The sequence below is a fragment of the Strix uralensis genome, chromosome 15 (genome assembly GCF_047716275.1).
Source record: "Strix uralensis isolate ZFMK-TIS-50842 chromosome 15, bStrUra1, whole genome shotgun sequence".
Taxonomy (NCBI): domain Eukaryota; kingdom Metazoa; phylum Chordata; class Aves; order Strigiformes; family Strigidae; genus Strix; species Strix uralensis.
The window spans coordinates 6,684,814-6,707,719 of NC_133986.1; the positions used below are offsets into that span (position 1 = coordinate 6,684,814).

The window sequence follows — 22,906 nt, forward strand, 5'->3', positions numbered from 1 at the left end:
CAGTGCTGAAGTGATACACAGAGATGTGAGTGTACTGATATGCCCAGGATGCTATTTGCTTTCAGCAAGCTTTAAAAATTAGCTGGAAATCTGATATATAAAAAATATTTTAAAGATTGTCCATGAAAACAATTCCATGGGATTGGATCCAACATCCACTGCTACAAAAAGCAATGGGAGGAGGATAAAGCCAGGGCAAAAGCGAAAAGGTATTTGCAAATAATAAAATGGATAGATATTTTTCCTGTTTCTCCACCTGTGCTGTGAGCCCACTAGATGCAGCCAGTTGCTGACCACAGGCTGGATAGCTGATGTATCGTGAACAGCACAAACGTAACATGGTGTTACAGTTCTGGACTACAACCAGCTAAGTGAAATCACATCCATTAGCACCCGCTGGATACAGCCCAAAGCTGCTTCAGAGTTGTCCAGCAAACACCTATTACCAGCTAATTTTTCTTGCTGCTATAAGACAGTAGAGACAGTTGGGCCTGGAAGTCTACGAAGGCTGGGGTACCTGTGCTGAGTGACCTGCATGTGTCAGTATTGCAGGCAGATCAGAAGTTAGTTAGGCCTATCTGAAAGCTTCACAATGTCACTCTTCAGTGTGGATTTGGAGGTGAAGGGGAAATAAATCCATCTTGGGCTTCCTCCATTTCTTAGCCTGACCAAGTACCAGTACCAGTCAGCAGGAGATCTACTTTGTAGCTAGTTTTAGAAATACTCCCTTCTACCAGTATGACTACAGTAATATGCAAACATGTTTAAAATTAAAATTGGTGATATAGATAGTAGCTGGATCCTAGAAGTTGAGCAGAGGGTTGGCAGCCAGAAACAGCAGTTTTGTCTGTGCATCAGGTTTGGTGGGTAGCCTGACCCTTTCTCCATTAAATTGGATATCGTGCCATAGCTCACAGAGGTGTTGCAGGGATTAGATTTTGTTTGTGCAGGACTTCACTGATGAACAGTTTTCATCATTATTTGTACTCTGTTCTGCATGAAATACTTTGTTGAATATATAGTAGCTTGGATTACATTTATATATAAATACTAAAGGATTTATATGCTGCACATTGCATGCAGGCAGAGTGATTGTGCTGCTGGGAACCTGGAGTCACAGCACTCCTACACCTGCCCATCTTGCCTGTGTATGTGGCATACAGCAGCGATATGCAAAGCTGCCTTTAAAAAAAAATATTTATTTAACATTGACACTATATATTTTGGAGAAATGTGGACAGTTCAAGGAGGTGTGGGTGCATAAAGAATGAACTTCAGGGATCTGTTGTGTGTTTTTCATAGGGCATCCTTCACTGAAAAAATCCCAGCAGTCTAAAATTAGATCCATCGACAGCCTCGATTAATTTGTGGTTTGTTTTTTTTTTTTAATGTTTTAGGTTTTCCCACCGCTGTTCAAAGCTATGGGTTTAGTTGTATTTTAACTATATATTAAGTATATGGGACAAACCTGAATGGATCCAGGTCTAATCATATTTACATTTGTAAATAACAATAATGGCTTCATATCTATGTGCAAGATGCTATGTGTGAGATTAGATATAAGCCCAAAACAGTAATCAGTTCCATAACAGCTTTTAATAAACAGAAATTTGAATAAAACAGTTTTTAGAAAAGTACAGAATAAAAGCGGAAAATATCTCTTCCTTATTAACCATTGATATAAATACCAATATGTTTTGTTTATACTATTACATGGAAAATATCACAGTTAAAGCACAGTACTGCTGGTGTCTTGCAGAATACAGGTATTAATGTTTCCTCATCTTTTTCCCCTTTTATAGCAAAGGCAAAAAATACTTTCATGTTTCCAAAATTAATTATTAAAGGAGGCATTGAGAAATCAAACTACTGCTAAAACCCAGTTTTGTTATGCTATGTCTTAATGTCAAAACTTTGATAAAAACTTTTCATTGCTTACTAAAGAGGAATGGATTCGAACCACACTATGCTAGGTCATGACCAAATCCTAATTTATTTTTCTTTGATTATTCAGCTGAGATATCTGTTGACTGTAAATGATGAGTAGAAGCTATAGAAGTATTTGCAAGCTTATGTTAGGGTCTCACTTATGGGTTTTTTTTTGTGTCAACAAATTTAATTCTATAGTTATTTAATTCTGTAGCTGTAGTTCTACTGTTTTAGCCTACTAGGAAGAGACTAGGATTTATGTGACTTTCAAGGAATAGTTTGAAAACAAACAGTTGAACAGAACATATCCAAGGGTGGAGGTGTGGTTATTTTGCCAGGCTTGTGGCACAGGTGAGAGGGCGTCCTGTGAACTCTGCAGCTGTAAGGACAGTGAAAAGTAAACTCATTGGACGTGTTGGTGGGTATAAAACCAAGTATCTTAAAATTCTTTCTCTTTCAATTTGGCATCTGAATATAGGAAAAAACCCACTACTTTGGCTGCAGTAATTTTTACATAGCATAATCTCTATTCAGAATGCAACCCAGAGGAATCCATCCTGCAGACCAAGTCTGTCGGAGGTATGCTCTTGGGTTTGGTGTAACAAAAATGGACCTGAGTTCTGTCACCACTTCTCTGGTGCGGAGTCCATAACCACCTCTTGTGCTTTGTGGTTTCTAGCCACCAAGCAGCATCAGCATTCCTTCTCCTGGCTTTACTCAAAAGTCTGTCTGCTCTGCAGATCTTAATTACATCTGTGCACAGCATCTGATGAGATTTCTGACCTTATCTGCAACCTCTACACTGAGATCTATTTCTCTTCCTAATATAGAGGAAAATTAATATGATGCATTGTCTGGTAGCTCTACTGTTTCTGAGCTTATGGACTTAGAAATGTAGGAAAAATATTTGTGGCTGTGATAATCATCACATGTACAGCAGGACATATAGAATACAGCATCTGTTGAAGGAGATCTTTCATTAAAGTGGAGTTCTACCTAGAAAGGTGTGTCTTTAAAAATAACTCCACAGCAATGCTTGTTTGTTTTGGTAATAAATTTTAGTTATGATTTATGCAATAACGCATGCCTCTCAGAAAATAGAGGAAGGTGCTGTTTATAACAAACTTTAAGTAAGTAATACTTTAAGCTCTGTTTTGATGCTGCCTTACGAGTTTTCTAGGGAGGGCAGATATATTTGTAGAGGCAAAGGAAGGCATTGTGAATACCCAGTTAGCCCAGTAAAGTAATAATCTTTCAAGACATTTGGCACACTGATTTTAAACTTACAGAGGTAGCAATGCATTTTATACATTCAGAGACCAGGGCACAGATAAATCTTAAATTGTTATGAACAACAGGTTTCTTAGCTTATAGAACTCAAAAATATACTTGTGATGTTAGTTTCTCGAAAGAAAACACAATTTTTTATTAATTTGTTGTTGAGGTTAGACAATCTAGGTTTTGCTCATTCTAGTTATAACAAATCTCAGTCCCTGTTCAGGACCCTTTTCCTGAGGAGCCGGAGCCTTGACATGACCACATCCCAGTCTGCATAGGCACCTTCCAGGTGACGAGTCACTTCTGATCCCGACTGGTAGCTTTGGCGACCATGAAGCACGCGCCAGTTATCAAACGTCACTATGTCTCCTATAAAGAGATTGCACAAAGTTTAATAATTGATATGTTACAGTTGATTCCTTCAAACAGAAAACATGGAGGTAGATTTATATCAACGGTTAGGGAGCAATAATTTCAAGTAGCTCGGCTGGAGATACACAGCAATGACACAGTAATTTGAATTCAGCTAGTGATTCTCAAGCAGAGAGGGCAGGTCCCTTTTGACCTCTGCTTCTTTCCTTGTGTAACCAGGAGTTCAAAAGTGGAGTGGTAGGGGAGTCCACACTGAGCAAAGCAGGCCTTGAGGGGAAAGGCCACTACAGCAAATCCACAGGAAGGATAAAAAGGGTGAAAGCCACTAGGATGATTTTTATTTGATCAGTCTGGTACTATTTGTACCATAACCATCCTGCATTACTATCCCTGTTAAGAGAATTTTATGAGAACAAAAGTCATTGAAAGTTAGGAAATCACGTAATAAAAGCTAGCATGCCATTTATTTTTTTCTCCCCTGTGTGCCACCATTACGATAAATCTCTAATTAAATAACCTTGTAGTCTTTCTTTCCTCCTCTCTCTCCCCTCTGCCACCATTTTGGTGCATTAAATGATGGGATGGATGGTACTAATGTAATGTGAGGTACTTTGTTTTACCATCTATTATGTGATCTTATAAATTATTTTATTGCATGTTCACAATAGAGAGAGATTTATTTCCTCATAGACATTTTAAAGACACTAACATCATAGTACTTTGATGAGGCAGTCAGATACACTAATGAATTTACTTTTGTAACAACTCTTGAGAGATGAGGGACTATTCATATCTTTATTTTATAGCTGGAGAATGAAAGAACAGAGATTAGGGCCAAACTAGTTAAACATATGCACAGACTAGCTTTTAAAGAGTAAAGGGCATTTTTGAAGCATGTTTTATGTTCAAAACACAGAGCTGTACAACTCTGGCTGAAGTTTAGAGCACCTAGTGCTTCTGCAAATCTGCCTCCAGAAGTCTTGCGTAGGCCACCCAGAAAAAGCAGCGCAGCAGCAGTGGCCCTCAGTAATTCATCCAGCATTCTGCTGGCATTCGGTGTCTGAGCAAAGATGATAACTGAATTCCCCATGGTGCTGCTCAGCTTCCTTCAGCGTTATGCACATTATGCATCTGTATCACCTTCTAGATGTTCTGCAACTCCTGCAGACATTGGGAAGGTGCCCCATTAATATTGGTATATAGCCCAAAGCATCAAATGAAGCAGAGGGAAAAACGTATGTGATCGTGCATCAGTGAATGAACAGACACTGAACTGGGACGGCACAGCAGTCTTACATGTAGCATATCTCAACTGTAGTGCTATTGATATGACAAGTTACAATTTCCTCTGTGGTATGGGCTTTTGATGTAATATAAAAATACTTGACTCTATTCCTCCTCCTTTTTGTTTTTTTCTTTATAGTATAACAATAGCAAAAGAAATCTATGCAGTATAAAATAAAATAGGTGATAGAAGGGCTGAAATTTCCTCTCAGTACCAGTGCTAACAATGTTCAAGTGTTTTGACTGTTAGGAAAAACATGAAAAATAATTGCAAGGAGGAACGACGTACTGACCTGGTTTAAGCTTATAAGTAAACTTATGTTCTGTGCTGTTTAATAAATCATTAAATTCCTTTAGAGCTGCATAAAACGGCCTCACTTTTTCAGCTGGTATGTCAAAAACCGTGTCTCTTGTTGCATTATTATAATTGATGCGAACTGCTTGGCCTCTGGAATCCACGCTATGAAACAGAGAAGGAAAGGAAATGGAATGTATTATGTTGTTACTGAAATATTTTAAGATGGTTAAAGAGCAACTGACCTCTCCTGCTGGCATGTCAGTACATTTCTACAGTGGAATTCAGATTGCTATTAGGTTGGATTTTGATAATTAAGCCTAACTAGGAAAAGGGAAAATGAGGAGAAAGTGTAGATACTTTACTTGCTCAAAAATCTATATTCTATACTCTAATTGTAGAATCATAAATTTCTTAAATTCAAAAGAGATTATGAACACTTGCATTTGATCTTTTTATAGTATATAGTTCTTAATCTATATGACCTGTCTTTGGCACAATACAGATGTACATTGGCTGGAATTTAGTAACAGACTCAGGTGCTGTTAACCTGTGTCTGTGCCTACGAGTTGCTCTAATTACCACCACTTCTTGCTACAGAACAAGTCATACACTGGCAAAAAAAAACCCCAAACAACCCCCCCAAAAACCTCAGAATAACTACAGACCGAGTTAAACCAGTGTTTCCCCACAAGGTGGCAGGAGAACCTTTTCCTACCACCATGTAATCCACTATACAACAGGATTTTATTTTTCAGTGTTGTTGAAACTACTCACTCTATAATCCTTTGTTTACATTGCACAGCAAAATCACAGTAGTCCACCCCAATATCTGTATAGTCTACAGCAGTAGAGGACAGGATCTGATACGCCTGAGGATTTTGTTCCTTCAGCTTGTTTGATACGTGAAATCCATCTACAACTTCACTTTCGCCTCCTACAGCTGTTTGCTTTATACAGTGGAGAAACTGAACCTGGAATGAATTAACATCTCATTACAAAAAGAATTAGCTTGCTTATTTAGCAAGTTCAGTAGTATCAGTTCCCTCATATCTGTGGCTGTTTTTTTGGTTGGTTTCTTTTTCAGCAAAAGACTGAGTTCCCATTACTGCAGCTTCACAGCACTCTGCCACCACTATCACAAAGGCAGAAAATTAAAGTAGCATGTGCATAAATGCATCCCGTTGGGGATATCTTCTAATGTCTGCAACCTCCGAGTCAGCTGCAAAGCTCTGGTCTCGCTTCTTTCCTTTGAGTCCCTCTTTGTGGCAGTCGATATAATTTTAAACGCATTGCAGTCTTATCTCAACAAGGAGGATTAGCTTTCTCTTGCAGAAACAAAACCTGCTGTGAATTATCTGCTCACAGAGGGGAAAAGGTGGCTGTCATAGAAGGCAATCACCTGAGTGTCTCTATGATAAAGTAGGATTAAGACAGTTTCATTTTGCTTCGCAGTGAAATTGCCAAGGTGTAAGATGGAGCAGAAAGCCTAAACTGGGCTCTCAGTCACACCAGCGTAAATCTGAGCTACTGACAGAGGCAGTAAAACTCCCCTTGGCATTAGAGAGCCCAGCATCACACAAAGCGTAACCCTTCATCTTGGCCAAACGACACAAAATACATCTGTCATACCAACAGTAACAGCATTCACCTTTTCCTTCCATGATGGTGAATTGTTTCTGAGACCACTAGGAGAAAAAACAAACAAACAAACAAAACCCAGGAGGAGAAAGAGGAGCAGAGAATAGGGTTTGTCAGAATCTCCTCACCAGCCGGACCCACAGACCTTGATGATGGTGATGAGGGGAGAAACTGAAATTACCGACAGTGCAGAAGGGGGACCTGTTTGGAAAGGATGTAAGCTAGTTTATTCATGTGATAAAGCAGCTTCCAGCCCTCCTGCATGGTCCTTTTGGCCAACAAGCTGTGGGGAGGAGTCAGGGCTCCCACTGAAGGGGAGTACAAGGCAACAAGGTCTCTTCTTTCGTGGCTACAGCCGGCCTTGCATAGGGTAAGCACAGCATGGCACTGCTAAGGAGGGCTGCAGTAATGTACTTCATGGTAAATGATTCTGAAAAAGTTCAAAGGGAGAATTTAGTTCAAATGAGAATTTAGCTTTGCGTTCTAGAGAGCTAATGTTTCTGCTAGATGTAATCATCAGTTGGTTGTTGTTTTTTTCAAACAGGATATCTCCTGGAAAAATAGTTGTCAGATCAAAACCTAGGAAATCCTAAAACTATTTTTATGGGATAGTTCTGAAACTAATCATCATCCATTTAAAAATATGTATTCAAATATTTGTTATAAATATGTCTTAAGAATTCAGATACTGTGTAATAAATAGAGAAAGAAAACTGCACATTCAGGACAACGTTAAAAAATAATTCAATGTACTTTAATACTTTTATTTCTTACAAGCGCGTTTGAATGAAAAAGGTTATGCTCTTTTTCTAATGTTTCATAGCAGAGTGTGAGCTTTGGCACAGACAAGACAGTGAGCTAATTCACATCTGCTCTCTATTAATGAAGCCCTATTTCATTCTTACTCCACATTAATGAACAGTACCTAAATGGTTTTAAAAGATGATGTTGGTGTGAAGTGTCTGGTACTTACTTGAAGATAAAGCACGCTGGCTTTTTGTTTAATTATATAAACAACTGATACAAAGTACTCCACAACATTAGAAGGGGAAGCTTTATAGATGCAAACTTTTCCAGGGTTATCTTTGTTCCTTTGTACCTGTTCCTACTACCTGCCAGTTCTCTGGCAAATTATGTGTATTAGACTTTGATATGACAGGGGCTAGGTGAAAACGTATTTTCTATGGTTGTCCATCTTTACTGAATGTCCTATTTTTTGTCTATTATGAAAGGGCAAGTAAGTGTCTAACTTCATCAATTCACAGAAAACAAAATATAACATCTTAATCATATTTATTCTAATATGTTCTCCTCCTGAGGTGAACAGATGAGTCCTAAAATGTCACAACTTGATTATAGCATTTAGACACCTAATTTTTTTAATATAATGAAGACAGTATCAAAAGCACATAGAGAACCCTAATGTTTTCTCATATGGTAATATTGTCAATACTTTGTAAATTTAATTTAAAAATTATGGGATACATAATGGGCTTGTTATGCAGAACTTAGATCATAATATAGATATTGTATACCCATGTATATAGATTGTTATATGCAGATTAATATATCATTATTTTTATATTGCTCTTTTAAGACAAAATTCAGAGTCACTTGACACTAACCATATTTCATTCTATAGGAACATTTCCCTTTCCCCTTTTGTGTTGTGAAAAAGTCAGTAGATTCACCTTACCCCAGGTGGATGCTGCAGAACAGGGTAATCAGTGTGAAAACATAGTTTCCCAGTTGTATAAGCCACATTGTTAGCATCTGCTTTGTCTTGCACTTGCCAAGTTGGTCTTTATAATGAAAGGGAGAAGAGAAAACATGTTAAAAGAGCCAGCCAGCATGCCAGACAGTACACATTGAAACGGAAATCCCAGTACAAAAGAGTCATTCCATCTTTGAACATGAAAATAGTGTAAAATTATAAGAAAGTAATGGTGTAGCAGTGTCCCCCCACTCCAGCAACAAGGCTTATTTCAGCAGTCCTAAATTCAAGCTAGAAACTTAAGTGTTCTGAGGGACATCTGGCCCCAGGGTAGTATCTAGAAGAATGATACCTTTCCCGTGGTGGTACTTTGCCGAATGCAAAGATTAATTGAAGACACTAATCAAGAGGTATCTGCTAAGATAAATCACCTTATTACTGAGGCTTCAGAAAAAAGAGAGTGGAAGTTGGCCCATTTCTTTTTATTAACCTTCTACTTTTACCTGCCAGATAGAGCACATTATCAATGAAATATGAAATTGTTAGAGGCTATGCAACTTCACCCCAAAATTATATTTAAAGCCGCATGATCTTAGAAAATATAGAGTATCCTCTGCAGGGGGGGTCTTGCCTGTAACTTGAAGACTTGCTGCTAATAGAAAATGTCTTGATGAAAGACTCTGTAACTTCTTCCCTTTCTATGACTTCTGAGAACTGAGTTTCTGAGAACTACCCCCATTTATTTTGTTACATAGTTTCTATCTTGAAATTTGACAAAATTCAGTAAGAAAGTTTACTGACAACTGCAGGGAAAAAATAAAGTCTTTGTCATATGACTAAGACATGAATACATCATGTTGCAGCACAATCAAAATCTGTTGTGAGTGACACACCATGCAGGAGAATTTAAGACCAAGAGCCACACGTTTTGCTTGTACAGAGTTCACATGATTGAAGACAGTCCTCAGCAGATGCATGTTATAGATCCAGACATTTGTCTGGAAAAGTGTAAGTCACCATACGCTGTCCATGTAATCACAGGAGCATAAGTGATTTAAAAGAAAATATGAAACTCATTTTCCTTTATGAAATACTGTAGACCAAATATATTATGTTTCAGATGGTGTGTGTCTAGCATTACTCTTAATAATAGTTTAAAAAGAATACAGGCTAAAGAACATGCAGACCAAAATGATTTATATATAGCATGCAAACACTTCTGTTTTAGGAGTGGTATTTAGTATAGCAAATATGCAAAATGCTAAATCTAAAGTTCTGAAATTGTCAGGGGGAAAACCCCTTTGAATATTTGCAAATGTTTTTAACTGCCTGGGAGAAATAATTTTTATTATTTGGTACAGCACATATTCATCAGTGCATGACTTCAGTACTCAAGTATGATAATTTCAGCCACACTTCTGTAGTTCCGAATTTTACATCCAAAAAATAGCCTGTTATATCATCCCTGTCATTAGTGTTGAAGGTAGCTATGTTCACTATATCTTTAATTGAAAAGGCTCCAGTGTCACTTGATGGTTCTAAAACAATTTAATACATTTTAATTGTCTCATTTATACTCAATATATCCAATTGCTGGAATGGTAGTACTTTATAAAATCATTGTAAGGTTTTACAAAAGCAGTCAGTGCTTTTGTGCTGTTACACTTTGTGGGGGAAGCTGGTGCCTGGGAGCTTTCTTTCCACATGAGAAGCTTTGGTCAAAGCTCAAGTTACTGACTTGAAGTCAGTGATGCTAATAGGGAGCTTACCACTTAATGTGAAAAAATCAACCTTACTTTGTCAAAGTCTCAACTGAGCTGCAGTATCAACTCAGTCATGGGGAGAGTGAATGAGAAGTAAAGGAAGAAAATGTGGGTAATGTCAGAGGACTTTCTGGCCTTAGGGAGAACAAAGCGGGGTGGAATGGTTTACAGCTTAGTAATTAGGGTCAGATCTCAATAGCGTAGGTTGTTTGACAGAGGAGGAAATTTGGCACCAGGCAGGTGTAGCAATTGTTTGCATTCCGTGGCAATGTGGCTGTCTCCCTGAGCAGAAAACTAGTCTATCTGTTACATCCTTAGTCTTGCAAAACTGCTGCACTAGGAACTGAACCCATGCTTGAATCATCTGGTCTTGCACTTTATTAAAAATTTGAGTCTCATAAGAGATTTGGGATCCATATCATTCTCTTGCAGCTGAAGCCCTCTGGGGGGTGCAGATGGTTTGGCTATTTCAGTGGGAGGGCAGGGGTGCCAGAGAAAGCCCTTCGTGCCACCCCAAGCCATGGACAAGGCTTCAAAACAAAGGAGAGGCACAAAGTCTAGCGCATGAGAAACTGGAGAAATCCATTGTGGTATGACTGGAGAGCTCCTTAATGGAGTTGTACCTCTAACATAAAGAAAAAGGTTCATTTAAAAAGGTTGAACTCCTTGATGTTTTCATAGGGCTGATACAGAGAATGTTTCCACTTTTTACAGTAACGACATTTTAGGTAGCATGTACCAAGCAGACATCTAGACAAGAAAAAAGGCTTTTCTTTTTCCAAGCTTCAGGGTTATATTCATTGCGGTTACATTTCAGTTTAAAATTGATGGCCCTGTTAAGGTAATGTTTTATTTGGCAAGCTTGCCAATTCCAAATTTATCCTTTTATTTATAATATTTGGTAGGCCTTGTATTTGGTTGCTAGTGAAACAGCAAGGGAATTACCCAAAGTTATTATTTTATTACAGTCATAAAAGCCACCTCAGAATTTGATGCCAGTAAGAAATGAACTTCTGTTTCAAAGGTAAAGAGGTAGACTGTAAAATGCTGCTCTACATCTGTTGTTAAGACTGAAAACTCAATGGAATTTCTGCTACTGTGAGAAACATGTAAGAGGAACAAGACCAGGCACTACAATAACTATGGCTGAAAATGAAACAGGTTAAATTAGGAGAAAAGATACTATAGGGAAAGAAGTCCTTTCTTCTCTGTAATATTTCTAGGCTGGGTTCCAGCTCTACATCTTAAAAAACCAAATTTGTTCCCTATAAAACACTTAACCCCACCCCTCTCCCCCCAAATATCCAAAAATAAGCCAAAACCATTGAAGTAGTTTTCAAGACTTCATGTGGTGAGTTACACATTTACACATTTAACTACACTGAGTTATTAAACTGTTTGAATACAGTTCTCTATTTTCTGGTAAGTTTAGCATGTTATCATTTCATACACATATGTATTAAAACATTTGAAAGTAGTTTTGTGACTTAATTTTTTAAAAATACTTTACGGATAATTTCTTAAGCCACTACACTTAACAACACAAAATTTGTTCATGATTCTGATTGTATTTTCTAGTACTTTAGGATTTCTTCACACACACACCCGCCCCCCAGCTTTTAAGGAAAAAAACGTGGTCTAAAGAGGCATTTAAAAAAAAATAATTCAAAATAGTCATCATTAACATCACCAGTATGGCAATGAGAGCAGCTAAACATTGCTGAAGATGTCAGGCTGCAACATACGTGCCTCTACATGTGTGCATGTGCCCAGCAAGGAAGGAGATTTAGTTGATAGCTGTGCAGCAAAATGGAGAAAAATGCTTTTGAAAAGGTGTAACATTTTGCAACCCAACTTTCTATATACAGCCTTTGTAATTAGAGAAGCTCCTCTTAAACAGAGATAACAGATAAACCAACAACAACTCACAATGCATTGAGAAGTCAATGCTCAGCAGCAGTGGAGTTCTGCCTGCAAACCATAGACACGCAAACAGATGATACTTGTGTTTGTAAAATGTTTCCCATAGACTTCATCCAATGTCAGAAGAACTCAGTGGCAGGGGCAGGCAATATCCTCCTAATGACTCAAGTAAGCTTTGGGTTAAGCTTCACCTATTTAGGTAACAAACTCATCTTGTACACCTCCTTGGCAGGGTAACTGCTGTACGGTTCTGGCAGCCTTTGTGTTACTGTGAGCATCATGTTTGAATAGGTATGCTTTTACTGTATAGCCTTAACAAAGGCATCCTTACAGTGCATCCTGGAGCCAGCTAAACAGTGTCTGATCTCTGAACTGGAGAAACGAAAACCAAGATGTAAGGAACAGCACACTTGCCCCACATCAGCTCATTGAGTCTGGCGCTGAACTCCAGAGCAGGCTGCCTTTGTGAGTACAATTCTGTTCTCTCCTTGCAAGTTGGCAACACATTCTGAAAAAGAAAGTGTGTTCAACAGTTTTGGTTCTCCCCCTGAAAGTCCTGGCTCTGCCAATACGCACACTGTATCATACACATCCTATCCCCTTTATAACTGTGCCTTTCCTTTAGCACTGGAGCATACATTCTTTTTTTCCAGAGCTGGACATTGGTCTGGACGTAGCTTATTGACTTCACCCTCTGGCAAAGCTGGTTTTTGTTGCTTGAAATCCAGACTCATCTGCAAAACTGGTCTTTGGATGTCAGGCTCTCTTTGACATTATGCTCCTCTGATTTTAATTTAATAATGCAAAATCAATGTAATCATACACAGAAACACAGTCAGTAACTATCAAATGACCTCAAGTAAATCTAACCATAGTGGCTGAACTGGGATAATATAAACCAGACTTCAAGATTTTCAAATACTACAGCTGTGTTTTAAAAGAAAAAAAAAACCAAAAAACCCTCACCTAAACTAAATATTCTAAGTATGTTTTCTTTTAAATGCAGAATTCATAATCAGTTGGAAAACTTCCGTAACACTGTAACCCTCTTTCTGCAGCCTAATAAATACATGAATCAGCAAATAGGTTTTGAAAAAGCAAGGAGACTTACAGCCCTTCATCATTCCTTTATTGTGAACCCTGATACTTAAGGAAGCATAAAAATAAGGTTTAATCAACACCCATAGTAAATCTGATTAAAACAGCAAAAGGAGCTCTAACCATTACTTGCTCAAATGGTGTGGACCAAGGTCAACCTTGATCTTGTATGGAACATTAATGGTCACGAAGTTGGTTGTAGGATGTATTAAAACACTTTAAAAAAATATATATATTTATCTATCTCAAACTCAGAACTGATCCTGACAAGTTTTATTGAACTATCTTTAAAGAGATTAAACATTAACTCTAGCCAACTTTAAACAAGATGAAGAATTTAATAATCGTTCCCTAATAATCATATTAGGGCAGAGTCCATGAGGGGCAAGACTAACTTTTTTTAATTGGAAGAAACCCATTCTAATGACACAACTGATAAACTGGCAAGTCTCCCTAGGGCAGATGAATCTCTTCTTAGCTGAATTTAGACAATGAAAGTATATACTAACAGTTAATGCACATTTATACAGTAAGGGTCTTTTCAGTCTCTCCTAAACACAGCAGAGTTATCACAAGCTGGATGTTGCAGACAGTTGGCAGTAATTTTAAACAGTAAGGATGATTAAGAGCTGGGGCAGAGTACCAGACAGAATGGTAGATTTTATCTTACAATGCTGTTGAGTTAAATATCAAAAACTTTTGATTACCTTAGTGAAAAACTTGTTACAGGGCTCAGTAGGTGAAACACAGTGGGCTGCCATGTCAAGAACACTAGTCTAGAAGATTTAAAGATAATTTCCAGTTTTAGGATCTAGGAACTTCTTCTAGATCCAGTTCCTCATCCCTGAAACTTAAGAAAGCAACTCGAGGTTCTGTTGTAACCCAAGCACAAATCCATGGTATATGTTGAAGGGGTTGTATGGGGGGAGGGGTGGTGTTTGTGGTTGTTTTGGGGGTTTTGTGTGGTTTGTCTTTTTTTTCTCCTCTCCCCTGAGTTATTTTGGAGATACTATATATTTTCTTTTAGTGATATACTTCAACAAAGAACCAACATTTTTTGTTGTTATCTAGGGTTTACTATATTAGTTCTTAACTCAAAATGCTTGTGCAGCTGTTGGGATACAAACAGAACAAATGTTTCATCACTCAGATACTGAGGAAAGCTGTGAAACACCCTCAGATATGATCAGGGTTGGATACCCCTAAGAACCTCCTCATATCTGTTATTAGGATCACATCAAAACAGAAATAGAAAGCAGCAGTATTTTCATAACGATGCAAGTTTGAAATCGAGGCCATAGTAGAAAGTCAAATATCCAAGTGCTTGACAGTAGGAATGCTTTTAATGGCAGAAAATGTTTCACAGCACTGGACAAGGTTTCCAAGTCAAGCAGCAGGTTCTGCTCCCATTTCTTTCAGTAGGATTAACCTGACTGAATCCCAGTTAGCTTGGAAAACCACTTTTCCTTCTGGCACAGTAAGTAGAAAGAGGAAACCACACCTTAAACATTATCTTAATTGCTCTAGTACATTTATACATTACTCCCTTTAAAGCTTTACAAATATTTATCAAGGCTGCTGGAACTGACAAAAATCTTCAGAACAGTCATGGTATTTAAAAACAGTCATTCTCTCCAGCCCCTGTTTCTGGTAGACAACAGAAAAAATCAGATTTTAAAATGCCATTCTCACAGGCTGTTCTGTGTGCCATGAGTTCAGTTTCTGCCAGGGTCTAGAAGATTTCTTGAGACAACTTTTCTGATTTGAAATGTGGGGGGAAATTCTGCACAAACTAGTTGATTTTCAACATAAATGGAACAAAAATGAAGAACGGAGATTGGGTCAGAAGCAATTTATACAATGCTAGAAGTTGCTAGTGTATCACAATAGCTGTTTCTCTGCCTCTTAGAAATTGTTTGCTAAAAGCCGACAGCATCAATGACATCTTTTTCCATAGCTGATGATGGACTGATACTTGCAAAATGAAGATGTAACAATAAATCTTAATAAGCATCATAGCTTGAAGAAGGGACCTTTTGTTCACCTTCCTCCCCTTCACCTCACAATTAACATTCTGAGTTGATGCATTTTTGCTGGTATCACAGAGCTGCTTTTACCAACCTCACCTGCATTGCATATTCCAGCAGGGCTCACATGTGCCTTTACACCAAGTGGTAAGGGGCAGATAATCTTTCCTTCTCCCTTGCAGTCTTGAGGTAATGTGGTCTTCCTGGCCAAGGCTGAAATTTATTCCCCACTTCTATTTATTTTAGCTTTTTTTTTTTTAAACAAAGGAGACAACGCTGGTTATTGCCCACATGTTACATTTGTGTATTCTCTGAACTAGAGGTAAATCCAAATGAAGGAGAACTCTTCTCATAATTTTTGTTATCTTTTATTCTATTATGGGGGACACAGGACCTTTTCAGATGGGAAACCCTGAATGTTCTGGTTTTGGTGGCTAGTAAGGCACCAAGAAATCACAATTATTTTTAAATGTTACTATCTATTTTTGTCAATTATTTTTTCTTAATAATAAGCACACATCGAAGTAAGAATTTTTTACAATGCATGTAAAAAACCTATACCAACAGCTGGGGGTGAGGGACAGGGCAATATGTTAACTAATAATGCTGCTCCTTTACTTAGCTAGCTGGAGGTCACTGACTCAGCTCAGCAAGATGTGAGCTACCATCGTCATTTGTTTACTCGCCTAGTAGGTGCTTGAGGAGTTAGAGGTTCAGTTTACCACCTCTTGGCATCAAAACAATGATTTGAAAGTTCCTCCTCACACTCCTGCAGGCTGAGCTCTTCCCTTTGCAAAAAAACCGCAGTCTTAAAATAATGCTTGCTGGGACTGGTTGTGGCTTTCCAGAGCAGACTCAGCTGAAAACAGGGAAATGGGTACTCTGCTCATCTTCTTGGTGGCATGAGACACAATAATATCGTCTAAGTCTTACCTATTTCCATGACTCAAAATCAGGCTAAGAAAAAGTTTCAGTACAGATAACTTGTTCTATTCAGAAGGGGACTGGATTAGGGATTTTCTGTTTTGTTCCATAGTATAGATAAGTATGGCTATCTTACAGTTATCCTTTATTTGACATCTGTTTTCAGGCATTTTTCCTTCTCTCGGCAGTTAATGTTATTGCTGCTCTTCTTTAAATACCCTGCCTGAAACAGCAAAGCAACCCTCTCGTACAGAGTACTCACTGACACCACATTTTCTAACATGAAGAAAAAAGAAACACTTCACCTTGTTTTAATAAATTAATCCACAAAATAGGTCCAGCAACCTGAAGTGAAGTACATCAGAGGTGATTACACAGCTGGCAAAGCAGGCATATTAAAAAACAAACTCACCCATAAAAAGTGAGACGCAGGAACCCAATCCTGTGGCCAAGTTTAACCAACTCTCCCTGCCTAGCAGCAGCTCCTGTTAGTAGCACAATTCCTACTTTCTTTAGGGTGCGCAGCCATTTGTATGCACTTTCATCATTGTACATGATTTCTTCAAAAGGTATTTTGGGAAGTTGCAGGTCTGAGCCCCAGTACTGGCGTTCTGAAAGGGCAGAAACAAAGAAACAAGTGCTTAGCTGTTTTAGCATCAAAACTCAGGACATAATCAAAGTATGAAGTTAGTGGGATTTCTATGCATTTGTAAACATGCCCTCAATCCTGCTGTCATCCACCTGAAACTGGGCCCACAAGTTTGCATGGATAACAAACAACCTTTATGATGAAATTCAGAAAAACATTGTAGTAAAAAAATTTAAATGACTTTTAACTTATAAGTTGAATGAAAGACCATTTGAAAGGGATATTTTTTGTTAACAGCACATCAGAAATGTGCATATTCATTTTTGTCTGTACTGGTGAACCACAAGGGTGAAAATTTGAAATTAAGACTCCTTCAAGAGTTTCTTGTCTAGGGTAAAATAGCGTGGAGTACCCGAGATCTCCCTCAGAGGTAGTGTTGTATGGATATATAATAATGAAAAGATTATATTCTTGATGAAGGAATAGGAGAAGACACACATTAATATAACAGCTTAGAAGCAGAGTAACTATATCAATTGCATAAATGACCAATCAATTTTCTTTAAGATTTGTCTTCATGAAATCATATCCAGTTATATTAAATTCTGCAGGACGGTGTCATTCCTTGTCTTTCCCTCTGCAGATTATTTGTGAGGGTTTATCTTATTTCAGGAAGATGCAAATGAGTGTCCAAGACGCTAACAAATCGAAGCACTACTAGAAGGTAAAGAAAATGGTGGAAAGATCTGAGTGATGAGCAAGTTATATCATGCCCATTCTCAAACAAAATTGATTATAAGAGCATATGACATATGCTCTATACCATAACCAGACATTTGCTTCCTGAATAGACCTTGATATGAAAGGTGGAAACCTGCAGCCATTTGTTAGAGGCAGGTATAGACTTGCAGGCAGAACAGAAAGGGCTTTTGAGCCTGTATTTCCTTCAGAACTTTTGCTGCTCCCTTCTTTATTTTTGTCCCCTCAAACCAGCAGCAGCGGCATGGCACATCACCCAAAACTATAAGAGTAGTGAAAATTTATGCAGCTTTAAAATTAAGTGCTGCTTAGTCTCATCCTTTCATGTACTTACAGCTGCCCAAATACTGCTAAATATGTAACTTTCTCTAATGGTACAACCATACCTGTATCTATATATATGGATTTTTAACATGTGTCCAATTCTTAGTACTTATATTCTAGTATCACAGTTCTATAACTGTTATCTGCTTTCATTTAATAATGTTTTTTTAAAATCTCATAACCTATTCTAAAGTGATCACATTCTGGTTGAGTTGGAGAGTTCCCAAATAGGTAAGTCACCTAATACAGAGAGAGGAAATAAAGTTATGACTGGGTGATAACTAGGAAAGAGACACCCAATTACTTTCTCTAGACTGTATTATTTTCTGAGGAAGAGTGCACTCTGGTGTCAGAAAACATGGCCTTATATACATTTGTAAAGATTCTCTACAGAAAAGACAAGCATAACCATTCAGTGCCAAAATAAATAATTAGGTATGATCATGAGATGTAGCCCTTCATAAGCCTACATGATCCAAATCTCATCTTCCACCATGAATAAGTTGTAAAAATTATGCCTACAGTACTTTCCATTCAACAAGACTGTACCCACTTAAATTTATGATCTGGATTACAGTGCTGGAGGCTGCACCTGGAAAAGGAAAGGCTTGTTACATGTCTAGCCAGGTAGATGGACACTAAGCCCCCAGGCACGTGGGGGGAGGCACAGTGACTGCTCACACTGTTAGTCCCACTCTGTCTACTTGAAGTGCCAGGATACATCCCCTCACCTGATTAGGCTTCCCCGGGGGAGAATACACAGCTCCTCTAGTGTTGATCTTGGCATCTGGCCACTGAAGGCGAGGTGATGATTTAGCCACAACTTCAGCTATGGTAGTCAAGGTCTTAGGGCAAAGCCCGTGGTTGTTCCCTTTGTCTCCAGGAGCAGAGGCTGCCTCTAACTCCTGGTGCGTCACTGCAGGTCACTTGGGTGTGCACTGGCAGCCAAATCCACCATCCTCTAAACTGCTGCACTAGATGTGAAGAGGATGGCTCCCACCAGGTACAGGGAGAGAAACTTGGGAACTCAGGCTAGCCGTCTTCCCACCAGGTATTTTTGCTCTGCTTGGCTAAAAGCCCTGTGTCCGGGCATTAAGGCATGAGTGCACCTGGATTCTGGGTGCCCCTAATCAGATTCTGGGCTGTGCAATTGTTTATTATCTCTTGCTTTTATTTTTCTTCTTGATTTGGTGTCCTCTTTCCCATGCATTTCCTTCCTTCTCCCTGATGCAACCTTAGATTTTGAGACCTTGACTTGAGTAGAGATGTCAAGAGTGGGATTTTCCTCTCTCTCTTAAGATCTTGAATACAAAGGTAAGAAGGAATTCCTACCAGCAGGTCTAATGAAGAGTGGACTGCCTTAGCCCTTGTTGGAGGCACTCTCAATTCCAGAGAGAGAGGAATGGCCCAAGTGTTTACAGAGCTAGGCACTTCCTTCACATGCACCTAAAAAGTTTTTCCTTTCCTGCCTCCTTTCTGTCCCCAAACATAAGTCCCACTCCTTCCACTTCATTCTTCCCAATTTCAGGCAACATTCACCTTCACAGAATCACAGTCATCTAGGTTGGAAAAGACCTTGAAGATCATCTAGACCTTTCTCCAGGTGAGGTACAGACACACAGACAGGAAGGATTTAATACTTGTCTCTCACTGTTCTTCATTTTCAGGACTTTGGATGGCTCACGGCAAACAGTGAGGGCATGTGTCACACTCACCCAAGGGTGATCCAAGTCTCAAGACTCCCCTTTGAAGTTAAGAAGTGCAGCCAGGAGAGAAGAGCAGGCAATCTCTTTCCCCAGCCCGGGCCTCACCAGCTCCTGTGACACTTGCAGAGGCATTTGGGCTCTGGCCTTCAGGAGAGCAGCCCTCCAGGTCCCTGGAGCAGCTGGAGCCCACCTTTTAGAGATGATTCAGGAAAGGAAAAGAGCTGCTCTCCACTCCTTGTGGTCCACAACAGCAGAAGGCAGCTAATGAGGGAAAACCTATCCAGTTAATCCTGTCTGAGGGCATACATAACAGACGCAAGTCTTGGGAACTTGCTTAGGGAAAGCCTCTCCAGTTACTAGTGTCTGAGGTACATATCTACAGTAAGTCATGGCAGCCACCCCAAGAGGATTTTTTTTCTTGAATGTTTTCTCTCAAGTAAACATCTAGTCCTTCAAGAGGACTCCAACAAGGATATCACAGACATAGGCACACTAAGATAATGTAGTCAAGGACTGCATATAAGCATTTTACAGCATGGTATCACTTCTAATTGCAAAACCAGCAATTGGCATTTACAGAAATACTTAAGAAAAAACATGCCCAGAATAAGTAAGCACAAAGGTGAAGACAACAGAACATGTGAAACATAGGAAACAAGTACAAGAAGTAAAGTGTGAAAGACAAACTCCACATGTACAGCAGGTGGAGAAGATAATTGGTAAAACCAAAGTGACCCTACAGGACAACAGGAAACATGCTGGAAAGAAAAACCACAAAGCAAGCCCTGGTTGCAAAAATAAAACAACTCAGTCAAGAGGAGGCATGCTGTTTTTTAGCTTTTCAAAGCAAAAAGAAGAAAAAATGCCAGTAAACAATGAGGAAAAAAAAAAAGAAAAAACAAAGGTCTCCTACATCAGGTCTGGCTTCACCAAAAATATTTTTCCACCCTCACCTTAAAAGCTCTTCAAACACCAACTCCAAGGCACAACTACTAAACCCAGCTCGCTGGTCTTTTATACTTGCGGCTAATTTAGGACAAGCTTGTTAAGGACTAATTGTTTACCTGTGTGTTGATGCTAGTTAAGGACTAGTCCTCAGTGTTGTGTGGTGTTAATGAATGTCAATCCAGCAGAGTGTTGTTTTGATGTTTCAAACTGTGATGATGTGTCTTAAACATATCACCAAATCTGTAACTGCTATATGTAAAAATAAAGGTGTGTGTGGACAGACATGGAGACGCAGTCATACTAGACAGAAAAGGCAGAGCTTGAGATCTTTTATCTTTCTGCTCCAAATGCAGTAGCACTCTCATCTTGCTCAAATAAAACCAAATGGGTGAGGTGCTGGTGGGGGCTGGAGAGCAGAGCTCCTGTGGATGCAGGCTCAGAGGTGCTGGCAGAGTGGGATGTGGGTAGAACCAGGTCTGCTGGGGGGGAGGGTGAGGGCCAGGCAGCAGCAGGGGCTGAAGGAGCCCCCCATGGACAACCAACGGTGGATCTGGAAATCCAAACCCACACAGCGTCCAGGGTGGGAGTTACACTGCAACCTGGCCCGAACACACAAAACCAAAGGTACTGAAGACGCGACAGACCAAACACATCAACAGGCTCCTTGATATGATAAACAAAAGAGAAGAAAAAGACATTAGAGCTAAAGATAGACAGTTTCAATATATGGGGACAATGCTGGGGTTACCTGAGGTCAACCAATTAGCCCATGGGGTTACTTGAGGTCAAACTGGGGCCTTGAGACCACGCTGGGGTTACCTGAGGTCAACCAATTAGCCCATGGGGTTACTTGAGGTCAAACTGGGGTCTTGAGACCACGGTGGGGTTACCTGAGGTCAACCAATTAGCCCATGGGGTTACTTGAGGTCAAAATTGGGCTTTGGGACCACACTGGGGTTACCTGAGGTCAACCAATTAGCCCATGGGGTTACTTGAGGTCAAACTCGGGCTTTGGGACCACACTGGGGTTACCTGAGGTCAACCAATTAGCCCATGGGGTTACTTGAGGTCAAACTCGGGCTTTTTGACCATGCTGGGGTTACCTGAGGTCAACCAATTAGCCCATGGGGTTACTTGAGGTCAAACTCGGGCTTTGGGACCACGCTGGGGTTACCTGAGGTCAACCAATTAGCCCATGGGGTTACTTGAGGTCAAAATTGGGCTTTGGGACCACACTGGGGTTACCTGAGGTCAACCAATTAGCCCATGGGGTTACTTGAGGTCAAACTCGGGCTTTGGGACCACACTGGGGTTACCTGAGGTCAACCAATTAGCCCATGGGGTTACTTGAGGTCAAACTCGGGCTTTTTGACCATGCTGGGGTTACCTGAGGTCAACCAATTAGCCCATGGGGTTACTTGAGGTCAAACTCGGACTTTGGGACCACACTGGGGTTACCTGAGGTCAACCAATTAGCCCATGGGGTTACTTGAGGTCAAACTTGGCCTTTTTGACCATGCTGGGGTTACCTGAGGTCAACCAATTAGCCCATGGGGTTACTTGAGGTCAAACTTGGCCTTTTTGACCACACTGGGGTTACCTGAGGTCAACCAATTAGCCCATGGGGTTACTTGAGGTCAAACTTGGCCTTTTTGACCACGCTGGGGTTACCTGAGGTCAACCAATTAGCCCATGGGGTTACTTGAGGTCAAACTGGGGCCTTGAGACCATGCTGGGGTTACCTGAGGTCAACCAATTAGCCCATGGGGTTACTTGAGGTCAAACTGGGGCCTTGAGACCACGCTGGGGTTACCTGAGGTCAACCAATTAGCCCATGGGGTTACTTGAGGTCAAACTTGGCCTTTTTGACCACACTGGGGTTACCTGAGGTCAACCAATTAGCCCATGGGGTTACTTGAGGTCAAACTTGGGCTTTGGGACCACACTGGGATTACCTGAGGTCAACCAATTAGCCCATGGGGTTACTTGAGGTCAAACTTGGCCTTTTTGACCACGCTGGGGTTACCTGAGGTCAACCAATTAGCCCATGGGGTTACTTGAGGTCAAACTCGGGCTTTGGGACCACGCTGGGGTTACCTGAGGTCAACCAATTAGCCCATGGGGTTACTTGAGGTCAAACTCGGGCTTTGGGACCACACTGGGGTTACCTGAGGTCAACCACTTAGCCCATGGGGTTACTTGAGGTCAAACTTGGCCTTTTTGACCACACTGGGGTTACCTGAGGTCAACCAATTAACCCATGGGGTTACTTGAGGTCAAACTGAGGCCTTGAAACCATGCTGGGGTTACCTGAGGTCAACCAATTGTCTAA

General features: G+C 39.9%; 1 protein-coding gene across 3 annotated transcripts in view; it reads right to left on the minus strand.

The window, feature by feature from the left end:
- Nucleotides 1-1,577: 1,577 nt before the first annotated feature.
- Nucleotides 1,578-22,906, minus strand: part of BBOX1 (gamma-butyrobetaine hydroxylase 1) — a 49,517-nt gene continuing 28,188 nt past the window's right edge. For all 3 annotated transcript variants that reach the window (XM_074884727.1, XM_074884726.1, XM_074884729.1), the window contains 5 exons: nucleotides 16,661-16,859; nucleotides 8,496-8,601; nucleotides 5,936-6,132; nucleotides 5,157-5,323; nucleotides 1,578-3,576 (listed from right to left, as the gene is read on the minus strand). In XM_074884727.1, the coding sequence (XP_074740828.1) occupies nucleotides 3,416-3,576; nucleotides 5,157-5,323; nucleotides 5,936-6,132; nucleotides 8,496-8,601; nucleotides 16,661-16,859 (830 nt within the window). In that variant the 3' untranslated portion in view covers nucleotides 1,578-3,415. The remainder of the gene's footprint in view (nucleotides 3,577-5,156; nucleotides 5,324-5,935; nucleotides 6,133-8,495; nucleotides 8,602-16,660; nucleotides 16,860-22,906) is intronic.